A 24,398-nucleotide genomic window follows, 5' to 3' on the forward strand; every position below is an offset into this window, starting at 1 on the left:
TTAAGGCAAAATTTTACTAAAATTTACTTATAAACATACAAATTAAAGTTTATATTGATTTCTTAAAATCAATATACGTAAAATATTCTAAAAAGCCTATAAAAACATATCAATTAATATAAAGTTAATAAAAATAAAGAACATATAACTTATTAACATAATCATATAAAAATAAAATATATTTTTTTATATTAGTATTATTACCATAAGAATTTAAATAACAAGCTTTCTATAGTTATTATAATTGATTATAGAAATAAGTATATTACCCCTGAATTATCTCCAACTTATTAAAAAAAACTTAATTCCCAATAAATATAGATTTATATATATTTATAAATAAATATAAAGGGTCGGTGTTATATATCAACCTCTACTTACCCCATTCTCAGCATTTCAACCTGTACTTTTTAACTCTTCATAAACCAACACAAACTTATAATTTCTGTACATAGCAACATAAACTTTTTTAAAACTAATAATCATACACATCCAATCAAGACTTAGATTTACGATTACTAAACCCGATTAAACCACAAAATCACGATTATTGTTTCACGTTTACCTTCACCATACAACGTTAATTAAATATTCCGTGACGGTAACAATGTACGCTTATTAAAAAAAAATTGATTTGGAGATTCTGGATTCTCCAAAAATCGATATCTCAAAAAAAACCATGAGCTACTCTTCGGTGTCTCCGTTTAGCTAATCGAGAAGCTCCTCATGGTGTTCCGAAGAGTTGTTGGTGTGGAGAACCCTTAGCCGAGATTCTGGAGATGCTTAAATGCAATGAAGAAGAATGGATTGATCTTTTCATTTAAATTCTTGATTGAACTGATATATTGAATGGATTGTATGTGTATTAGAAGAAGAAAGAGGAACATTTGTTCGTTTTGGTGGATGATGCTTTGTTAGACGAAATAAAGGTGGTTGATGAGAAGTGTAAGAAAGTTGCAGATGATGTCAGTGAGTGGAAGACAAATTTGGAGCTTCAGAAAGAAATCCTTGAGAAGAATTTTGACAAAAAGTCATGATTGCAAATGAGCAATTGGGTGATAGTTATGATAGCTTTGAAGACAATAGGTGTTGCCATTGTAATTGTGAGCTCTATTGTATGGCTATGGGGAAGATTGTAGGTGTTACTAGTATGGCTCTCTTGTATGGCTATGTGTAAGAGTCTGTATGTGTTGATCAATTTGGATTATATGTGGTTTAAGAGACAACTGGTTTAAAGATAATAGCATAACAAAAGGCAAAACAAAAACCTGCAACACATTCTGAAGAAAAATATAGCCTGCAACATATTCTGAAACAAAAAAACCTGCGACACATTCTGAAAAAAAGAACCTGCAACTTATTCTAAAACAAAAAAAAACCTGCAACACATTCTGAAAAAAAAAAACAGGGTTTGCAACATATTCTAAAACAAAAATAAAACCTGCAACACATTCTGAAAAATACAGAGCCTGCAACATATTCTAAAAAAAAAAAAATCTGCAACACATTCTGAAAAAAAAAAGTCTACAACATATTCTGAAACAAAGAAAACCTGCAACACTTTCTGAGAAACAAAAAACCTGCAACAGGTCTGAAAATTAAAAAAACCTGCAACACATTCTGAAAACAAAACAAAAACTTGCAACTACTTCCAATAAAACTCCTTTACTCCTTTTCTTCCTTCCTAGATCTGACTTGAGTACCTAGATATTGCTTCCTTGTGTGAGTGTTTCTGGTCCTTGTGAGAGTGTGACTACCTCTGCGGCTTGCATTGTAGAAAACCAACCTCATCAAGTTCTTTCTTCTTACACTTCTTACTTGTCACACTCTTCTTACATGTTTCAGTTTTTTCAGTCTTCTTACTTGTCACACTCTTCTTACATGTTTCAGTCTTCTTACTCTTTTTTTCTTTTGGAAAGTTAGGACATCCAGCTGAATTGTGTCCAGCTTCACTACACTTACGACAATGCATGATTCTTCCTTGTCTTCCGAGTTTAACTGTCCCATGTTCATCTTCATCGTCCTTTCCTTGATGCTTCTTTGGTGCCTTTTTCTTCTTCTTCTTCTTAGGTGACTCATTCTTCCCTTTGATCCAATCAAAACTATTCTTCTGCCCTTTCTTTCTCCCTGGAAGATTTGGTTCTGGAGGTTTGGTTATCAAAATGTAGTTATTGGTCATCCAATATCTTGGACCTCTAACAGGACTAGGACTTGTGTCATACACTTCTTTCCATATCTCAGTACTAAAGAATGGAGACACAAAATCATTAACATCCTTATCAATATCTAAGATTGCCCCATAAGCATGTTCACATGGAATCCCTGTAATTTGCCACTTGCAGCAAGAACACTCCCTTTTACCGGTTGTCAAGTTCACAGAGTGTGAGTTCCCATCCAAAAAAACGTCAAATCGCCCATGTGTTCCTTTTGTGATTTCACAGAGCATAGTATGTTCTTTCTCTTCCTCCAGAATCTCTGTTGCATATTCAGACAACCTCTTTTTCCATTTGGTTATTTTCAGATTTCTCTTAGTAATCCTTCTCATTGCCTGCCTTCTTATAGTTTCCAACATTGGAACTAATGCCTTTGCCCTTGCTTTGACAATTGTGGAGTTAAAAAGACTCTGTTGCATTGTTGTCCACATCCTCACAACTGCTTCCTACCCTATAGTAGGCTCTTGACCAGCTCTTTGTATCCTCCTTCATCACATCATCATACAAAGATAAATCATATGCTCTAAGCTTGTTCAAAATTTTCTTGAAATTGTGCATGGCTGTAACTCCAAGCTAATTGCCAGACACGTTCTTTAAGCAAGTATTTCTTACCATGCTTAGTCTTCAGGTTATCCACCATGTGCTTCACACACATTCTGTGTTCAGCATTTGGTAACTCACTCTTCACAGAACTTATGATTCCCTACATAATTGCAGAAAATAAGCATTAGCAAAGAACAATGATACAAGACAAATTAAAGAATCAGGGGAACTAACATGAAAACTTACTTTAGAACGATCTGATATAATGACATAATCCTTCCCATCCTTTAGATTCAAATCATCTTTTAGTAGTTTCAGAAACCACATCCAGTTGTCAGCATTTTCAGTTTGTACAGCTGCCCACGCAATTGGGTATATCTGATTGTTAGCATCATGAGCAATAGCAGTCAATAGACAACCTTTGACGGCTTGTTTAAGAAAAGTTCCATCAATCCCAATGATATTCCGACAATAGTAGAAACCTTTTTTCATTGCTCCAAGACACACATAAAACCGGTTAAAAACATCTTTAACCACTTCACCATCAACAACTGGAATTGTATCTACTATCGCTGTGGATGCTGGATTTGAATCAATGATTTCAGCCGCATAACCTCTAAGGTGAGCAAAATGCTGAGCATATTCATCTTGCAGCCACTTCAAAGCTAGAAGTCTTCCTCTCTGCACTTTTCCTATAGAACTCAGTATGTTCCATTTCTCTTTAATGTGTCTTTGAATATCAAGAGGCATGTATTTAGGTTGCATCTTCAATAACTTGCATTTCCCATTACGGGTGCATCTATGATAGCCACATTTAGTTCTCAAAACCCACAATTGTCGATTCTTGTCGAATGTGCAGTAGACTTTCCAATCACATGCCTTATCCTGAGCACATCTAAAACCGATTTTGTCCTTCCCCATCTATCTTGTCTAATGTTTTCTCTCGACCTGAAAGCATGATGTAACACAACCTCTTTGAACTCAAACTCTGTGAAGAATGTTCTTCCAATGGCTAACTTATCATTAGTTCCCATCCTAATTTTCCTATCTCTAATCACAACAAGATCTTCCTCTTCATCTGAACTCTCTGGGATGGTATTCCGATTAATCCTAAACTCATCAAACCAGTTTGCTACAGAATCCTCTATTTCAAACTCAAACCTGTCCACTATGTCGTATTTATCTTCAACCTTCTCTTTCTTCTGCTTCACCTTCCTCTGCCTTTTGTCCTCATTGTCTTTTTCATTTTTAGACTCATCTATCTTTCGTTTTGTCTTGCTTCGCCTTGTCTCAGTCCTGGCTTCACGATCTTCGTCGTCATCACCAGCCTCATTCATGGCTTCAACATCTCTGTCGTCATCACTAGCCTCATTCATGGCTTTAACATCTCCATCTTCATCACCAGCCTCATCGCTACCATTATCTCTTTCGTCTCCACTGTCACCACGTCACCACTTCTATCTCCATCATCTCCATCTTCCCCGCTACTATCCTCATCGACTTCTTCGAGACCATCGGGATCTCCATTGTAATCATGATCATCTGGATCACTCTGATATAAACCCAACGTTGTGACCGTCATCTTTTCTCTCTGAATTCCTGCGAAGAAACCTAATTTTTACTCAAATTTGTGATCACTCTGAACAAATGTTGTGACCGTCACAAAGTATTTAATCAACGTCGTATGGTAAAGGCAAACGTGAAACAGTAATCACGATTTTCTGGTTTAATATGGTTTAGTAATCGTAAATCTCAGTCTTGATTGAATGTGTATGATTATTAATTTTTTAAAAGTTTATGTTGTTTCGTATAGAAATTATAAGTTTGTGTTGGTTTATGAAGAGTTAAAAAATACAGGTTGTAATGCTGAGAATGGGGTAAGTAGAGGTTGATATATAATGCTTACCCTAAATATAAAATGACAACAAAGTAGGAGATACCATGATGTGTGATTTATATATATCTAATTATGGCCTTGATTGGAAGAGCATATGAAGAAGCTTTTTTAATTTTATCATCCAATCAACATTTATTAGGAGAGCATATAAGGGAAGCTACAGATGCTCTCATATGCTCTCTTCCTATATGCTCTCATTTGAAGCATTCCCAAGCATTTAGAAATAAAATTTAAATATATATTAAATTAATTTTAAATAATTAATTTATTTTGTAAAAATAGAAAATTATGATATTATAAAAGATAAATATATTTGTCATAAGATAATATATATGAGAAACTACTTAATGTTATTATTAAAAATAATATAATAATTTATTTAATACATTAAAATATTAATGTGGATATAACGTTTATAATATATATTTTTGTTTTATTTTAGTTTAATGTGGTATATTATATATATTTTAAAAAGTTATTGAAACTAAAAATGTAAATATAGATATAAACTTTTATAAAAATTTATAATATATATATTAATTATTTGTAATTAATGTGTAACATTATAAATATATATAATTAAAAATTATTAAATTACACATTTATATATATATAACAATTTATAAAATTGATTAAATCTAAAATATATTTTTAAAAAATCATATAGCAATGAGTGATAATTTTTTTTTTAATGAAACACATTTAAATTATATATTTTTAATTAATATCATATATTTAATATAAATATAATATTTAATACTCCACTGCTATACCAATCAAGTAAATGTGTTATATTAATCAGAGCATACAGCTTATGCAGCTTAATGCTTATGCTGCATAATGCTAATGCTATAGTATATGTGGTTCCAATCAAGCCCTATGTAAACTAATTAATCTCAACATTTAGTGTCATTATTCATTAAAAAAATAGAAATATTGATAATCGAATAGGAATATACGTTCTAATTGTATATTCATTTATGTGCTATTAAAAAGGAATGAGACAATAACCCTTAACATTATAAATAAACTTAGTACCCAAAAAAAATCATAATATATTTAAAATGAGTGACTATTAGATTATGCAAAATTGTTATAGTTACTCGATAAACCATAAATGTAAATTTGATTTTTAAAACACACAAAACTATATATTGCCATAAATTGTAACATTTTATAAATATTTTTTTACGATGTTTACATATTTCACGAGTGAAATGTATTCTTACACGAATACGTTTATTTTGGAATTTCAATAATTTTTCCGTAATGGTATTTTATAATAATGGGTCATTTATAGAAAATATTAACAAACCGACTAACTTAAAAAATTTCAATAGCCTAATCAAAAATTTAAATCAATAAATTAGATTATCTTCAGAAAATTTAGTTTGGAATTCGATTGTTACTAACATATATTAAAACTAAATAATTAAACTACCGAGTAATTTAATATATGTTATGGTTACATAAGAAATATGCAAAATTGTTATGATTTCAAAATAAAACATAAGAAGATATGAATTTGATTTTTAAACCACACAAAAGACATGTTGCAATAAATGGTAACATTTTATCAATATTTGGGGTGAAACGTGTTTTTTACAACAAAAAATGCAGTTTTGAATAAATAAATAAAAAACTTTAATTACATGTTATATATTTATGTTTTACACACACATATATATATATATATTGGTTATAGATAATAATTTTACTTATAATGTTTTTTTTAAAATCGATTTATTCCGCATATAGTGCGGGTTGTTACCTAGTCTGTAATAAATTCAAATTTCAGATCAATAAAAGTATTACTTTCTTACTCTGTTTTTTCTTATTGTAAACACAAACACAAAACATCAACATGGTATCAGAGCTTTGCGATTGAGAGGACCAGAGAGAAAACACCAAAAGAAAGAACAAGAGAGATCATATCGTCATCAGCAAAAAGTAGAGACGATGCAAGGCTCCTCACATCAAGTGATCCCTATATTCAATGGGGAGAAGTACGACTTCTGGAGCATCAAGATGGCAACCATATTTCGAACCAGAAAACTATGGTCGGTGGTTGAAGAAGGCGTGCCGGCTGGACCGGTGCAAGAGGGAGAAACCCCTGAAACTGCAAGAGCAAAGATGCTCAGAGAAGAAGCAGAGGCGAATGATACGATGGCTTTGCAAATTTTGCAAACTGCCGTAACTGATCAAATCTTCTCCTTCAATCATTGCATAGGGAGTATGAAAACCTAAAGATGTATGACAACGACGACATCAAGACATTCATCGATAGGTTAATTGTTTTGGAAAATCAATTAACTTATCATGGTGAAAAGAAATCAAACTCTCAACTCATACAGAAGATACTCATCTCTCTCCCAGCCAAGTTTGATAGCATTGTTAGTGTCCTAGAGCAAAAACGCGATTTGGATTCACTAACAATGTCATAACTTTTGATATCTTAAAAGCACAAGAAGCGAGAGTTACTGCAAGAGAAGAAAGCATAAGAGAGGGAACATTCTATGTTCGTTCCAAAGGAAGAGAATCCAGTTTCAAACGAGAAAACACCAACATCCATGTCAATCAAGGCAAGAAGTGATGTGGTTTTCACAAGAGCAACAACCACACAGAAGAAGAGTGTCGAAACAAACCGAAGAAAGACGATCATGGCAAGAAACAGAAGAGTAACATCAAGTGTTACAAGTGTGGTAGTATCGGCCACTACTCCAATGAATGTCGCTCAAAGAAAAAAAAGAGAGCACATGTAAGTCTTGAAGAAGAAGAAGGCTTAACTGAAGATCATATGCTGTTTAGTGCAAGTGAGGAATCAACAAAAACATTAGGAGCAGATGTTTGGTTGGTGGACAGTGGCTGCAAAAACCATATGACGAAAGAAGAGAGATACTTCTCAAATATCAACAGAAGTATCAAAGTGCCGATTAGAGTCGGAAATGGAGACATAGTCATGACAGCCGATAAAGGAGATATTACCGTCATGACTAGCCATGGCAAAAGAATCATCAAAAATGTTTTCTTAGTGCCTGGTTTGGAGAAGAACGTACTGAGTGTTCCTCAAATCATCTCAAGTGGCTATCAAGTACGTTTTCAAGATAAGAGATGCATCATCCAAGATGAAAATGGCAAGGAGATCATGGATATTAAAATGATGAACAAAAGCTTCAAGATCAAGGTTGAGTTCAGTAGAAGAAGAAGCCATGACAGCAAATGCACAAATGGAGGAAACATGGCACAAGAGACTTGGCCATGTAAGTAGCAAGCGTTTGCAACAAATGCAAGACAAGGATTTGGTAAAGGGGTTACCAAGTTTTAAAGTCAAGAAGGAAGTGTGTGAGGCATGTAACCTTGGGAAGCAGTCACACAAAATCTTTCCAAAAGAATCTCAAACGAAGACAAAGAGAAGCTTGAGATTGTGCATACAGATGTATGTGGGCCGATGCAGAACCAATCACTTGATGGAAGCCGTTATTTTCTATTGTTTCTGGATGACTATACTCATATGTGTTGGGTATACTTCCTAAAACAAAAATCGGAGACCTTCTTATTATTCAAGAAGCTCAAAGCGATGGTGGAGAAGCAATCAGATTGTACCATCAAGACGTTGAGATATGATGGAGGTGGTGAATTCACTTCACAAGAATTCAACCAATTTTGTGAAGAAGAAGGAATCAATCGGCAAGTGACTTTGCCTTACTCACCACAACAAAACAGTGCAGCAGAACAGAAGAACAGATCCTTGATGGAGATGGCAAGAGCAATGCTTGTGGAACAAGGTTTACCGTTTAAGTTATGGGTAGAAGCGGTATATACTTCGGCTTATCTACAAAACCGTCTACCATCAAAAGCAATCGAAGAAGACATGACGCCAATGGAGAAGTGGTGTGGACACAAGCCAAACGTGTCACACTTGAAGATGTTTGGAAGCATATGTTATGTGCATATTCCAGATCCGAAAAGGAGAAAACTAGACGCTAAGGCAAAGCGTGGGATTCTTGTTGGCTATAGCAATAAATCTAAAGGCTATAGAATCCTCATCTTAGAGAATGAAAAAATTGAAGTGTCGAGAGATGTGGAGTTTGAAGAGAATAAGAAGTGGAGTTGGGATAGACAAGAGGAAGTCAATAAGATCGTTGTCTTACCCATCAATGACACACAAGAGTCAAGAGATCAACAAGGAGAAACCTCCAGTCCTGTTCTGTCTCAAATCAATGATCATGCGAATAATGAAGAAAGAGAAACCTCCAGCCCAGTTTTGTCTCTAACCGATGATCATGTGAGCGATAAAGAAGGAGACAGCTCAGAATCTCCAAAGAGATACAGATCTGTGAAGGAACTCATGAAAAATACACAAAATGTGGTTCTCAAAGAAGCAGCTCACGTCATAGAAGTTTGTCTTCTTGCTCATGAAGAACCACAAACTTATGATGAAGCTTGTGATGATGAATAGTGGAGAAGGGCCATGAGCGAGGAGATAGAAATGATCGAGAAAAACAGAACATGGAAACTAGTAGACAAGCCAGAGAAGAAGAATGTGATACGGCTTTGTACACTAAGAAGAAAGAAGAAGACGTGTTGATCGTTAGATTATACGTCGATGATCTCATCATCACCGGAAACAATGTTCAACTCATCAACACATTCAAGGAGAACATGAAGAGCGTTGAGATGACTGATCTTGGTTTGCTGAACTACTTCCTTGGGATGGAAGTGATCCAAGATGATCGTGGCATATTTCTTTCACAAGGAAAATATGCAAACAAACTTATTGATAAGTTTGGGATGAAGGAGAGCAAGAGTGTAAGCACTCCACTTACACCACAAGGAAAAAAGGAGTAGAAGATGAAGACAAAGAATTTGGAGATCCATCAAAGTATCAAAACATTGTTGGAGGACTTTTGTACTTGTGTGCATCAAGACCTGATGTGATGTATGCAAGCTCCTATCTATGAAGATACATGTCATCACCACGCATGAAGCACTATCAAGAAGCCAAAAAGGTGTTAAGATACGTCAAGGGAACCTCAAGCTTTGGCATGTTCTTTACAAGAAAAGAGACACCAAGGTTAATAGCTTACTCGGACAGTGATTGGGGTGGTTGTCCTGAAGACAAGAAAAGCACCACATGCTATGTTTTTAGTCTTGGATCAGCTATGTTTTGTTGGCAGTCATGTAAGAAGCAAACAGTGGCTCAATCAATGGCGGAAGCAGAGTACATAGCAGTATGTGCAGCAACAAATCAAGCCATATGGTTACAAAGACTATTGGAAGACTTCGATTTAAAGCTTGAAGAAGGAACTCCCATCTTCTGTGACAACAAGTCTGCAATAGCAATTGGAAGGAATCCGGTGCAGCATCGAAGAACAAAAGACATAGAGATCAAGTACCATTTCGTGAGAGAAGCTGAGCACAAAGGACTCATTCAACTTGAGTATTGCAAAGGAGAATATCAACTCGCGGATATACTCACCAAGGCCTTAAGTGTTACAAGGTTTGAAGATCTTAGAAGAAAGCTTGGAGTGAAACCGAGATATGATGAAGGGGGAGTGTTGAAGCATAATCAAATCTTGCATCACAACACATTTACATAACATAACACATTTACATAACATAACACATTTACATAACACAACATATTTATATAAGTTAGTTATTTGATTAAGGGACACAAGTTGTTCTGTTTTACAGTTGTGTCTTTTGATCAAAGAGTTGTTTCTGGTCTGTTATCACACAATAAAATGGTTTGGTTCATATAAGTATAGATCAAGTCTTTGTAACACAACACAATCGAGTCTGTAATACATTCAAATTTCAGATCAATAAAAGTATTACTTTCTTACTCTATTTTTTCATCATCGTAAACACACAAACACAAAACATCAACAAATATGACTGATACCTACCGTCCCTTGTGACACTCCTTGCAATAGCATTCGCCACCTTATTCACTGGAGTAGCTACTTGACGACAATCCCACGAACTGAAGCCAGCAAGCTGAGCATGAATCGCCTGCAACACAAAACAGAACCGAGGCCAGTCCTGAGGCTTGTTGATTGCTTCCACCACTGCTTCGTTATCTATAGCTATCTCTACTCTTGAAAAATGGAGAACAAATAGAGCTTGAATCGAGCAAAGCACCGTGCTAAGCATTGAACCCATCTGCGAGTCAGATTGTGAAAAGGCATGTCTAACATGAAAGAGTACCTCCCCTTGATAATCCCGAGCAATCCACACCCCACCAGCCGTTGATTCCTTATTCACCCATGAGTTTGCAATGTTACACTTAACCACTCCCTCAGCTGGTGGACGCCATTTGTTCTCTAAGTTCGACTTCTGCGTCTGCGAGCTCGATTTGTCCAAAGAGACCATTACATGTACTTCTTGCCATTGTGCTGCTTCAAGTTGAGATTTCTTCACCAAGTCCCATAAGTCCCCCCATTTCCCTTGAAAGAAAAAGTTATTCCTGTGTTTCCATATACCCCACAACAACCAAGGAATAGACATACGGATTTCTTCACGAATCACCATATCCTGGATTAAACTCATAAGATATTCCTAGTTCATCTGCACACTATTCTCAGAGAAACCATTTAAAGGCAGCGGTACACTTGCCAAAGCAAAAACTTGCCTTCCTACAGGACATCCAAAGAGAGTATGGCATATAGATTCCTCATTGTGACCACAAATTGTACAAATAACATCCACCTGCAGTCCTCTTGATGCTAAACGACTCGAAATTGCTAGAGCTCCAGATAGCATACGCCATAGAAATGATTTTACCATTGGCACTGTTTTCAAATTCCATACCTTTGCCTTGAGCTCATTAGTCTTCTGGTCTTCAGTTGATCGTGGCTCATAAAGGGTCGGGAAAGAACGAGCCAACCAGTACCCACTTCTCACAGTGTAAGAACCCGACTTGGTATACGGCCAAATGAAACGATCCAAAGAAGCCACCGAAGGCTTCATCAGGAGGATTTGACGAGCATCATCTGGTGGAATCAAGTCCTTCACCTTACCACTATCCCACTGTCCATTGGCTTGATTTATGAGATCCGCCACCCGTAAGTTGACTTCAAAGAAGGTTTGGAGTCTATATGTTGCTCGAGGGTGTTTATCAAATAGCCATTTCTCCTTCCAGACAAAGGTGTCACAGCCATTCCCAATGAGTTTCATCAAACCATTCCTCAGTAAATCCCTACCATGTAGGATGCTTCTCCAAGCATACGAAGGTCTGGTACCAGTACCACATTGCAGAACTGAGCTTTTCCTGAAATACCTGCTTTTATAAAACTTTGCTATCAACGATTCCGGTTTGTTGAGAATACGCCATGCCTGTTTGACAAGCAATGCTTGATTGAAATCAGCAAGGTCTAATAAACACTTTTTATTTATGATATGTGGTTGAGTGAAGTTTTCATATATTTATTTAGGGTTTAATCGCCCCCGACAAAAGAGCTTATGCTTTTTGCCTAGTTTACATTATCATAAAATGAGTTGAAAAATAAATCAAAAATTGTTAAATGAAGAAAAACCAACTCTTATTTCGAAGGTTTAATAACACTTTTTATTCATGACATGTGGTTGAGTGAAGTTTTAATATATTAAAAAGAAAAATTTGGCTTCTTTTCTTCACCTTCTCTCTCTTTAGTTAATAATTCTGATTTACGAAAACAGAGAATGAATCGGAAAGCCAATCAGACGACTCGTTACATGAGGTTATCATACTTTTAAATCATCATCTCCACCCTCGCCGAGTCTCAACGTTGACTGTGGTTCAGCTAATCAGCGAGTTGGTTCATTGAAAGCGTTGAGTCTCCTTAACCAAATCGAAGCATTTCTTTCACTAAAACCGGAGATTTTGGTTCACCAATCTTTTTCTCATTACGACTTCAATGAGATATCCACAACCATCTAATCATCATCCGTCACCATTCTATCACTTAAGTATTTTTTTTCATATTTTTATTTATGATTATTATTGATGGTTTTAGGTTTTTGTTTCACAGAGAATGCATTCAGAGATATCAACCAAAATTCGAATGAACTTAGCCTAGTTCAACTTTGATGTCAAGCAACCAAAGTAAGTTACAAACGGTTAATCACCACATCTTCATTCGACAGCCGACCTCTAGAAATTTTTTTGGCAACCATTAAAATGTCTTAGAGTCGACAAGCATCATTCCATCAAGGTGACATTGTTCTTAAAATCAAACTTTTCTTTATGATTTTCCATCCTCAACTTTTTCTTTTTGTCCACCGAGGATGATATGATTTAAGTTTGGGGGGGAAGGATGTTCCACCCTATACTAATGTGTGAGAATCAAAGTTTACTCTTCTACCTCCAGAGAGTTACTGGGCGGAGGTGCTTACCACCGTTCTAGTTCCGACCTAAATAACAAAGTAAAAACTACTATTGCGAAGTGAAAGTAATATGTTATTGCCAAGTAAGAGTTTTTCGACCCCCATTACAATCATCTCTCTATTCGTACTTATACTCCCAAACTATCATTAATTTTCTCTCATTAAATCCCGCACATTTTGCGTTATTTAATACAATTGATTAGGGGAATCTTTGACCGTCTTCCGAGCTCCGGAGTGACTCGTACCGCTCTTCACCTCGTTCCATTCTTCCCGTTTAACGTTTAATGGGCCAGTCTTGTTTATAACTCTGGCCCATGTTCCTGAGGAATTGGGCCATGGTCCAACTCCCGAAGTGAATGGTCGCGGTACCAATAGTTGCCCCCCCCCCCAAGTCTCCCGAGCTGCTTAGTTCCAGGGACTTTTGATCTTCAATTGGTCATTTCCGGAAACTAAATATCCCCCGTATCCCATGATATGATTGAGGTAATGAAGGGTTTCACTTCCCAAGCGAGCCTTAGGGCCCACTTTTCTACCTCGACACGCTATAAGAGAGTGGGAAACGAGCCGTGTACTTTCGTATTCTCGGCTAATCATTGCTTTTTGGTGTATAAAGGTAGTCTTCTCCCCTCTCTTTTTCATTAATTCCTGAACTTTGTTTAATATCTCTCTCTTTTTGCTCTCGTTTTTTTGCTTTCACTATTTCTGTTTACCGGAAAAACAACTCCCTCTTCCACCGATTTCCTTTGAAAGCCATGTCTCCTCCGAAATCTACTCCGAGCAAGACCGCTAAACCTCATATTTCTGGAGTTTTCGGCCCCCACCCGCCGTCTATTCTCACCCGAAAACAACGCAGCAAAAATCAGAGGGTCTTACAGAATCTCTTCGGGGATCGAGATTCGATTCCCGAAGGCTCACAATTCCTTGGAAAATCCTCCTCAGGGTTACTGCTGCGCGTTCGAGAGCTTCTTTTCCCCTTGCGGGCTATCCTTTCCGCTTCCCGAACTCATCGTTCGGATGATGTTCGAGCTTGGGTTTGCCCTACCTCATATGTGCTCGAATTTTGTTTGGACTGTTCTATGTCTCCAAACCTTGGCAGAGGAGTATAGATACAAGCTGTCTCTTGCTGACTTCCTCCATATCTATACTGTGAAGACTGGGCGTACCAAGGGTACCCTTTATGTGAGCCCGCTCTCTGGTCTCAAGGTATTTGACGACCTCCCCGAGAAGGACAAGAAATGGCGGAAGTCGTTTTTCTTCTTCCCGGTCAACAAGCTGACCTTTGGTCACCTCACGGGTTTGCACGTGTCGAAGTGGGCCTCGAAAATTGGTAGCGTAGAACACCTTACATGGCATTACACACCCTTTCCCTTGGTTTCCTTTTTCTTAAATTTTGCCTTTTTTCTTTTCTAGCTCACTTCGAGCGTGGTCAGCTTGCTCCAGTCTTTGCGGAGTACTTCACTAAGTTAAGCGGAGGTCAGATCGCTTGGGACTCTTTTTCGTGCGTGCGAATCAGGGAGTCCGGAGTGAGGCTCAGGAAATTCTCCCACATCATCTCTTCCTCACCCCGCATCGACACCTCTTCAATGGGTTACCGAGAAGAATGGGCTCTTAAGAAGGAGCTTGAGATCGCTGAAAAGGAGGCAAAGAGGCTGATGTCCAATGCCCTCGCTGAAGGCAAGACTCGTATCTAAGGTAAGAACACTGATTCCTCGACCTCTAAAGTGGCAGAAGTTCATGCTTCGACCTTGGCCCCAACTCCTGCTCCTACTTCGGAGCCTACTGCTGCTCCTGTTTCAGAACCCTCAGGGCCCCCAGTGATTGTCATATCGGACTGTGCCGATGACCCTAAGGGGGAGGAGGTTCCTGCGCTGGCCGCTGGTAACGACCCTCAGCAAACCAACAGTGACCCACAGCGAACCGAGCCGTCTAGGAAAAGGAAGGAGTTGGAATCCTCTTCTTCTCTTCGCGAGAAAGTCTGAGCTCGAACCTCTTCTTTGGGAGATGGGCAGAGCCGATCCGAGTCTCGGGACCGAGCCTCCCTCTCCAAAAAGAAGTCCAGGGAGTCCCAGCATGCCAAAGAGTCCGGAGGTTCTTCCGGTCGAATTCCCCGAAGGAACATCGCCACTCCCCCCGTGGTAAGCAGAAATCTTTATGCCATTCCTTAATTTCTGTTTTATTGGGAGTAACCCATTTTACTTTGCTTAGCTCCCCCCGCATCTCCAGCTGACTTGATGAGGAGCTATGTGCGTCCTAGAGTCCGCATCCAGGCGTTCTCTGACATGTCCGAGATCAACCGCGGAAATTTCTTCCGATTTGCGGACTAAGTCGGCGAGGTTGGTAAAAAGGGGCTGCCTTGATTATTATACACATTTTTGTGCCTCTTTACTAACTTTCAATCTTTGCAAATGATGATCGAGTTCAACACCGCTGTGGCGTCCTACGAGGAGCAGCTGTTCACCTCCCCCTCGGTATCCGAAGTGGCCAAGCTTCAGCGCAAGGTGGCCGATCTTGAAGGTCAATTGGCAGAATACGTTCGGCTAGAAGCCGAGAACGCAAAGACTGTAGAGAAGGCCAAGCAGATTCGAGCTCGGATGAAGAAAGCCGAGGTACAGGTTCTGGATCTCGGGGTTGCCAACGAGGACCTCAGGGGAAAGTTGAAGAAGGCAGGCGAACTGTACTACAAGGCTGCTGAAAACGAGAAAGCGGCCAAGAATAGGTTACATGAGGTTGAGATTCGCAACCAGCTTCTAGAGGCTGGGAACAGCCGCGAGATAGAGAGGGTGCAGAGAGAAAGCCGACAAGGAGAAAGCCGACAATGAGGTCATGAAGGTAACCGTTCGTGACTTTGCCCCCCCCCCCCTTATGTTATTTTTCTTTTTATTTTCGCTGAACTTGGTTTGGGGTTTTTGGTCGCGGTGACCGCCCCTTTTGTTTTTGGCTTTTGACTTTTGATCAGTTACTTCCTTTTCGTTCCCTCAATTTCTGTTGAAAACCAGAATTTTATAAAGTAATTATAATTCGTACTTTGGAAATGAAACTGAGTTCCCAAAGTTGGACTTAGATAGTGCAAAGTAAGACTTCGGCTTGAACTTATTTTTAGTGACACACTTTTATCATTGAAGTTTGGAAAGAGATCAAACTTATAGAGTAGATCTGATACGGACTTCGGAAATTAAGCTGAATCCCCAAAGTGAGATTTAGATAGTGCGAAGTTACTTCGAGTTTTAGCGAGTTCGGGACTCTGAAGTTTAAAAATCTTAAAGTATGATTCTTAGTGTTTCGAAGTGCACGAAGTAATACCTCGGTTTCTGAAAAGTATTACGAAGTGATTCTTCGAAGTTAATGAATTTACGTTAGGTTTATTTATTTATTTATTTTAAGAGAAACTTCGCTTTTTACGAGCTATACGAGGTAAGACCTTGGTTTTTTACGAAGAAGGGCCCCATTTTTCGGAATTATACGAGGTAAGACCTCGGTTTTTTAGCTATACGAGGTAAGACCTCGGTTTTTGAGTTTTACAAGGTAAGACCCCGGTTTTTGAGGTTTACGAGGTAAGACCCCGATTTTCAGAATTATGCAAGATAAGAGAACATATTGACAAACTTAATAATTTTATTAAATGCGGATAGCTGGACCTGAAGTGGGCTGCCTACGTACCTTTGTCGGGATCAAGCCAATCATAGTTCGGTACAAAGTTATTCGAACTAACAATAAAAACATTTGAGATGCATGGAGTTCCAGGACCTCGGGACTGCTTTCCCGTCCAGATCCTCTAACTGGTAGACCCCATTTCGCACTTTGCGGGTGACTCTATATGGCCCTTCCCTGTTGATCCCTAGCTTTCCTGCGTTACCCTCTTCGGCATTCTCGTGGACTTTCCAGAGTACTAGGTCGCCAACTGCTAGAGGCGTAACTTTAACCTTTGAGTTATAATAACGGGCTACCGCATTCTGATAATTCTGCATCCGAACAGAAGCTCGGTCTCGACGCTCATTTATGACGTCCAAGGTATCCTTTACTAATCAATCAATCATTAACTTATTGCAAAGGCAATTAAATGATCAATAAGCATTACAATCAAGTCTACCTAGCCACTAAGCACCATAGTCAACAATTTACAAAGGTAAGGAATGCAAAACACTTAAAAGTTTTGGTTCAGGAATTCCATCAAACACCTTCTGGGCATGAAATTCCTAAAGTATAGAATCAACATGATCAAGGCTGATCTAGTTTTATTAGCAACCAATAAGCAATGATCTAAAGCAATATAACCATAAACTCCATAACCCAACTCCTTAATCATCTTAATCTACCAAAACCCAAAGACTCTATAAGATTACTCACTCATAATCATGATCACACAAAGGAAAAGTCTTGATCTTTGTGAAATCATAATAACAGATTGTAGATTAGGAGAAATGAAGAAGAAATTACAATTAAAAACTTAGAAGTACACCAAGGGTTCAACAATCCTATAATAGCAAGTTTAAGAACCCTCAAAGCTGCTAAACAAAAGATAAGTCCTCTCCTTAATAGGTTTAATCTATTTATAGGAAAATAGAAGGGAACTAGGTCAACCCTGGACAAACCAGTTCAAACCCGAATCAAAGCTGAACCAAGTGTGGACTAGGCGGCTACGGGGTGGTCTTGGTCGAAGGGAGAACGTTGTATGGATTCTTCAACTATGGTTTGGACGTAGGGTTAGATCGTTTACTCTTTCTGATCTTCCATCCGAGAAAGTGAGTCGGGCAAGACTTGGCCAAAGGACAAGGATGAAGGTGTGATCCGATTGTCGTCTGGCCAAAGGAGATGGTCTAAGGTGTGAACTGGTTGTCGTCTGGCCGAAGGAGATGGCCGTTTATCAATTCTGATCTTGACGTTGAGAAATGGTTTCGATTGCTTGTTGGCCGAAGGGAGATGCCGAAGATGAGCTACAAACATGGTCTGACAGGAGGGTCTGGACGCCTATCCGTTCTGGAACTTTGCCAAATCAAGTCCAAATGCTCCAAATGTGATGAAGTCACTCCAAATCCTGAGAAACAACCAAATATATGCAAATACCCCTAAAAAAACCTTGAAATGACAAGATTATGCAACAAAACTATGCAAAACAAGTCTTAAAACCTAACAAAAACACAATATATCAACTCTCCCAAACTTATCTCTTGCTAGTCCTCAAGCAAGAACCAAACAAGTAAGTGAGAGAGAGAGAGAGAGAGAGAGAGAGAGAGAGAGAGAGAGAGAGAGAGGTTTGAAAGAGGGATTTGAAACCAAACAATATCAACAAAGGATTCAAACTACAGTCCTTAAATGCAATTCAATGGTGCTCAAATCAATCAAAGTGTTTACAAATATTTTTTTAGGCTTATCATATTGCACCACTCTAGTTCACCTTCTATCTATTGGTAAAGACTTGCAATCATATTGGACATCTCTTTCACATTCATTAAAGTGTTTGGTGTGACATTGCAAATAGAAAATGAATTAAGCTGAATCTGATCAAAGGGAAGGCTTTTTACTAAAGTGGTTAACAATGAAGTTTTTAGGTGGCTAACTCTCAAACAAGAAGGAATACTGATGAGACCATGGACAGCTCAACCAAACAACATGAACATGAGGAGCAGCTTGAACCAGAGGAAGCATTGGAAAAGCAGCTTGAACCAGAGGAAGCATTGGAGGAGCAGCTTGTACCAGCAGAAACATCAGAGGAAGCATTGATCGTTCCGGCGGGTCCTCTAACAAGGTCAAAATCAAGGAGGTTCAACCAAGCCATCAATGGTCTACTTAGAGAGCTGGACAAGAAGCAAGAAGACATGGCTCAAGCCATCCTAACAATGATCACAGCTCAGGGTGTTCAATGAAGGGTTAAGTGTTGCTTATGCACTCTTTTTCCCTTGTCAAGTTTTGTCCCATTGGGTTTTCTTGAAAAGGTTTTTAACGAGGCTTAAGTGACACTTACAAGGCCCCTTTTTCACCCATTTCGTGGTCCAAGGCCCATCTCTTTGTCTTGGCCCATTTTTTATTTCTCTCTTGTTCAAACTTTGCATTTATTGCTTTTGTATTTTTCTAGGCATTGTGCATGAGCTTGACCTTGTTAATGCTCTTGCATGATTTCCGAGACATTTATTTCTCCCTTCTCTCCTCTTCTCCTTCGTCCCCCCTTCTCCTATAAAAAGACAATGTAGTTCTCATTTGTTTCTCATCAAACATTTCAATCAAAAACCTTCTTTCTACTTGTTTGATCAGAGAAGTATGTAGTATCTTCTCAACTTGTTTACTTCTCAGTGTGTCATATCTAAGTTGTAATCAAGCCTGTAGTCTAAGAGATCTCCATCTCTCTTATAAGTACACTTCGTTCTCCCCTTCAATTCGTTGCAATTACACCTCTTCACCTGCTCCGCCGATCATCTCTCCATTCCGTTGCATCTTCCACCCATTCATCATCATCATTTCGTCCATTCCTCTTCAAAACCTTGCAAAGTGTGTTCTTGGGAGTAGATCCTCATCCAGGAGTCTATCAAATACTAAACACTTGTGAAACTAATCTAAGACTGATAACAATTTAGGCATACAAAACTTAGCTCTTGATGTTCTACCCACCTAGAAGCTTTTTTACCCTTTTCTCATTCCTTTTTTCTTTCTTATCAACCCAAAAACTCAGATTTTGATCTCTTAAACCCCCTTTGTAACTTCTGGTCTTATTATTTTTGTATATCTCTAAGGCTAATGTTTATTTTAAACACTAGCTCCTTTTCTTTCTTTGTTATACTCCCAATCTTATTTGACTTTTCTTTACTCTTTTCTTTTTGATTCTAGGAGAGTATAACAAGACTTTCTATACCTTTTCTCCGAGACTTAAAGCTTATAACCAAACTTAACCTTAGAGACCTTTCATTTGTTTTCTTTTGACTAAGTAAACGTTTCTTTCCCTTATTATTCTCTCTTGTTCCCAAACCTGAACCCAAATCAACATTCTGACCACCTATTCTTTCAAAACCAGTCGTATTAACTAGTTCTAATGATTCCAATCCTAGCTAAAACAAGAGCCAATTGTTTGTCGTTCTCAATACTCTCAAGATTCCACAACCTATAGCATTATCAACAAAGATGCCTCCCTTAACAAATCAATACAAGGCTTGAAAGAAAAGGCTGGGGTTTAAAGTTATGGCTAAATGAGTGGAGTGGTAAAAAGAGATTCTTAACCCAAAATTAAGTTCCATGAGCTAGCATTCATAGTCCATAAGCAAGATATTTTAAAGTTCAAATTAAAGCCCAAATAATATAGAGATGCAGAAATGATCATAAAAGCTTTGCATTAGAAGAAAGTGCTTTCAAGTGGCACAATGCTTTAAGCTAAAATTCTTCACTTTTTACCAAAGTTAATCAAGCACCAATGAACTATAAATGAGGGCTGTGGGTTCAATCCTAAGACTCTACTTCTACCAAGGCAACTTCATCATCATCCCAAATGCAAAATGCATACTACATGCTTCTAGACTCAATCCTAAACACAAGAATGAAAACGCAAAACTACATGCATTTGTTTTTGGTTTTTGAAATTTTTTAAAATTTTTGATTTTTTTTAAAACATAACTATTAATAATGCATCACACAAAAGATGAAAAATAAAATGAAACACAGTGTTAGATGGTTAGTCTCTCCCCCAAACTTAATTCACACCGTCTCAGGTGTGAGAAAAGTCCAAGAGAAAGACTAATGAAAATAAATAAAACAAAATAAAGTTGTTGACCCAAATCCTCTTTCTAGAATCTCCTTTGAGGTAATCAAATAAAGAGTCTAAACACTCACCATCCAAAATTTCCTCATCAACCTTTAGAGTCTCTTTAATCCCCACATTAGCAACTTGGAGCTCTTCATGTTGATCATTCAAGTCTCTATGCTCTTCCTTAGTTGCCACTTCTTCGCTAGTGATTGTTCACAAAACATTGTAGAGGAAGGTTTGATAGGATAGGATGTGTTGGGATTCACTTGAAGAAGAGTTACTTTCTTATTTGGGAAATCAATGCTTGCCCCCACAGTGTTGAGAAAGGGAGTTCCTAGTATGAGAGGGAGCTTATTGGTTTCTTTCATCTCAACTACCATAAAGTCTGTTGGAACTGTGCAATCACCAACTTTGAGTGGATAGTTCTCAAACAAACCAAGTGGAGATTTTGAAGAAGCATCTCCAAACATGATGGAAGAAGAGGGCTTCTTCATGTCTTATCCCAAGACTCTTTACCATCTCAAGTGACATCACATTAAAAATTACTCCTAAATCACATAAGGCATCATCAAGTTGTAAAGCACCAAATGAGCAAGGTATAGTGAATCTGCCCGAGTCTTCAAGCTTGGAAAGCGATTTTGGTCCGGGTTGTTGTTCACTTGGTGAATCAAAGATTCCCATGATTTCTTTCACATTTTCTTGGTTTGCTAGAATTGCTTTGATGAAATCTATATCGAGAGGAACTTGAGACAAGCTATCCACATAAGGGAAAGGTGCTCCAACTCTACTCATATTGGCTTTCAAACTTGAGAGCACTTTCTTTTTAGATTTTGTAAGAACTCTTTTTGAAAATGGAAGTAGAGGATTATAAAGAGGAAGATCAACACTTGACACATCTTTCTTTTCAACACCCTTGACAAATATATCATTTCCTTTAGAGCCTTACTCGGTCTTCTCCTCTTTATCAACCACTAAGCTCTCAATACTAAAACCATATAGAAGAGTAGAGATCTCTTTAATAGACCGTTCATTCTCATCCCGTAGCTGCCTAGTCTGCACTTGGTTCAGCTTTGACCAGGGTTTGATCCGGTTTGTCCCAGTTCCCTTCTATTTACCTATAAATACATTAAACCTATTATGGGGAGGACTTATCTTTTGATTAGCAGCTTTTAGGGTTATTAAACTTGCTTATTCTAGGTTTATTGAATCCTTGGTGTACTTTTAAGTTTTTAATAGTAATTTCTTGTTCATTTTTCTTAATCTACAATCTCTTATTATGATTTCATAAAGATCAAACTATTTACTTTGTGTGATCATGATTATGAGTGAGTAGTCTTACAGAGTCTTTGGGTTTTGGTAGATTAGGATGATTTAGGAATTGGGTTATGGAGTTAATGGTTAAATTGCTTTAGATCCTTGCTTATTGGTGGCTAATAAAGCTAGATCAGCCTTGATCATGTTTATTCTAGACTTTAGGAATTTCATGCCCAGAAGGTGTTTGATGAAATTCCTGAACCAAAATTTTTAAGGGCTTTGCATTCCTAACCTTTGGAAAATCTTGACTATGGTGCTTAGTGGCTAGATAGACTTGATTGTAATGCTAATTGATCATTAATTGCCTTTGGAAGAAGTTGATGATTGATTGATTGATTAGTAAAGGGATTAATGTCATGGAAATGTGTTAGTCTTGCTATTGTTCTATTGCCTAGGGATCTTGCTTAGTTTAAGTTGTTTGATACTCCATAATCCATCTCTTATTTCACTCATAATCAATTACCTTAACCCTGAGATATTCTCCTTTAGCTATTGTTGAGTTGATTTTCTATTTCTTTCTTGGTTTATTTGTTGAGCTTTTTACAATCAATTTGCTTGCTTAAGTTAGGATTGTTACAAAAACCATCTATTGTTTAAGGTTATATTAAACAGCTTTGTGCATTCCTAGTGTGTTGATCATTGCAAATTGAGGATTGATAATTTAATTGATTGAAAAGTACTACATCAATTTGGCGCCATTGCTCGTATGCATTATATTTTACCATTAGGATTTCAACTTTGCTTGAGCCTAATCATTTACTTTACATTGTTACTTACTTGGTTTGCTTTGGTGTTTTGAATTCTCTTTTGCAAGGTGTATGAACTTGATAAGTCAAGGCCAAGATGACTAGATCAAGCGTGTTTACGACATTTACTGTAATGAGCGTGAGAATCACCGGTTAGCACGACAAGCTATGGAGAACAACCCTCCTCCCGCTGCTGGTCATAATGGAAATGACCAGCCCAATGATGACTGAGCTCCTCACCATGTGCCAAGACAAGCCCCACTGATTGGAGCTTATGATGCGCCAAACGTCAATGGTCATCGCACCAATATTAGAGCTCAACCAGTTGAGAACAATCACTTTGAGATCAAGGCCAGTCTTATGAAAATGGTTTAAGGGTAAAAGTTTCATGTTTTGGCGATGGAAGACCCACTTGATCACATGGATCAGTTTGATCGTTTTTTATGTCACTGTTAAGATAAACGACATTTTGGAAGATGCCTTCAAACTCCGCCTCTTCCCATTCTCTCTTGGTGACAAGGCTCACATATGGGAATAAAATCTGCCTCATAACACCATTACATCTTAGGATATCTGCAAGAAGGCTTTATTATCAAAGTTCTTCTCTACTACAAGAATAGCTCACCTTCGCAATGAGATATCCAATTTTTCTCAGCGGTATAATGAGAGTTTTTCTGAATCTTGGGAGAGATTTAAAGGGTACATGTATTAATGTCCACATCATGGTTTCTCCAAAGAGTCACAATTGAGTACACACTACCGAGGAGTCTTGCCTAAATACAAAATGCTTCTTGACATAGCAAGCAATGGAAACTTCTTGGGTCAGAATCCAGAACAAGGGATGTCGTTTGTTGAGAATCTTGCTCAAAGTGATGGAAATTATGGAGAGGATTATGATAGAACTCCAAGGGACCATACTGATATGAATGAGCAGCACCGCAAGGAGATCAAGGCGTTGAATGATAAAATGGATAAGTTACTTGTTGCGAATCAAAAGCCCGTTCACTTTGTCAGTGAGTGTGAACTTTTACTAGAAGGTATAAAAGCTTGTGTTGAAAGACAAGAATAGGTCAATTATGTTGGTGTCCAGGGTTATAACAAGCTCAATCCCAATTACCGCAACCATCCAAACCTCTCTTACCGCATTACTAATGTGGAGAACCTGCAAGATCAGACTTATCCGCCACAAAAGCTTCCCGGTTTTCCCTCCCAACCCAATTATCATCCTCAACCTCAAGGGAACTACGCCAAATTGATGTAGTATATTTCAATCAATTAAATTATCAATCCTTAATTTGCAATGATAAACACACTATGCAAAAAGCTACTTAATCTATCCTTAAACAAGAGATGGTTTTTTTAAGAATCTTAACCTAAGCAAAGCAAATAAATTGTAAAAAAGCTCAACAATAAACCAAGAAAGAAATAGAAAATCAACTCAACAATAACTAAAGGATAATCTCAGGGGATACGGTAATTGATTAGGAGTGAAATAAGAGATGGATTATGGAGTATCAAACAACTTAAACTAAGCAAGATCCCTAGGCAATAGAACAATAACAAGACTAACACATTTTCATGCAATTAATCCC

The 24,398-nt window shown here is 37.7% G+C and overlaps 2 protein-coding genes, 1 non-coding gene and 1 pseudogene across 3 annotated transcripts; all 4 read right to left on the reverse strand.

The window, feature by feature from the left end:
* Nucleotides 1–1,640: 1,640 nt before the first annotated feature.
* Nucleotides 1,641–4,259, reverse strand: LOC147921120 (uncharacterized; annotated as a pseudogene).
* A 6,104-nt stretch (nucleotides 4,260–10,363) lies between these two features.
* Nucleotides 10,364–11,190, reverse strand: LOC147921121 (uncharacterized). Its single transcript, XM_087501369.1, has 2 exons — nucleotides 10,566–11,190; nucleotides 10,364–10,455 (listed from the first exon to the last, which is right to left on the reverse strand). The coding sequence occupies exons 1-2, from the start codon at nucleotides 11,188–11,190 to the stop codon at nucleotides 10,364–10,366; spliced, it is 717 nt and encodes a 238-aa protein (XP_087357495.1).
* Nucleotides 11,191–11,217: 27 nt separating this feature from the next.
* On the reverse strand, nucleotides 11,218–13,820 carry LOC147921122 (uncharacterized). Its single transcript, XM_087501370.1, has 2 exons — nucleotides 13,734–13,820; nucleotides 11,218–11,994 (listed from the first exon to the last, which is right to left on the reverse strand). The coding sequence occupies exons 1-2, from the start codon at nucleotides 13,818–13,820 to the stop codon at nucleotides 11,218–11,220; spliced, it is 864 nt and encodes a 287-aa protein (XP_087357496.1).
* A 9,609-nt stretch (nucleotides 13,821–23,429) lies between these two features.
* LOC147921123 (small nucleolar RNA R71) lies at nucleotides 23,430–23,535 on the reverse strand. The gene has a single exon (XR_015591916.1). It is a non-coding gene; the product is annotated as a small nucleolar RNA R71 (small nucleolar RNA).
* Between the last annotated feature and the right edge of the window lie 863 nt (nucleotides 23,536–24,398).

The sequence above is a fragment of the Camelina sativa genome, chromosome 19 (genome assembly GCF_030686135.1).
Source record: "Camelina sativa cultivar CO46 ecotype springtype chromosome 19, ASM3068613v1".
NCBI classification, from domain to species: Eukaryota; Viridiplantae; Streptophyta; class Magnoliopsida; order Brassicales; family Brassicaceae; genus Camelina; species Camelina sativa.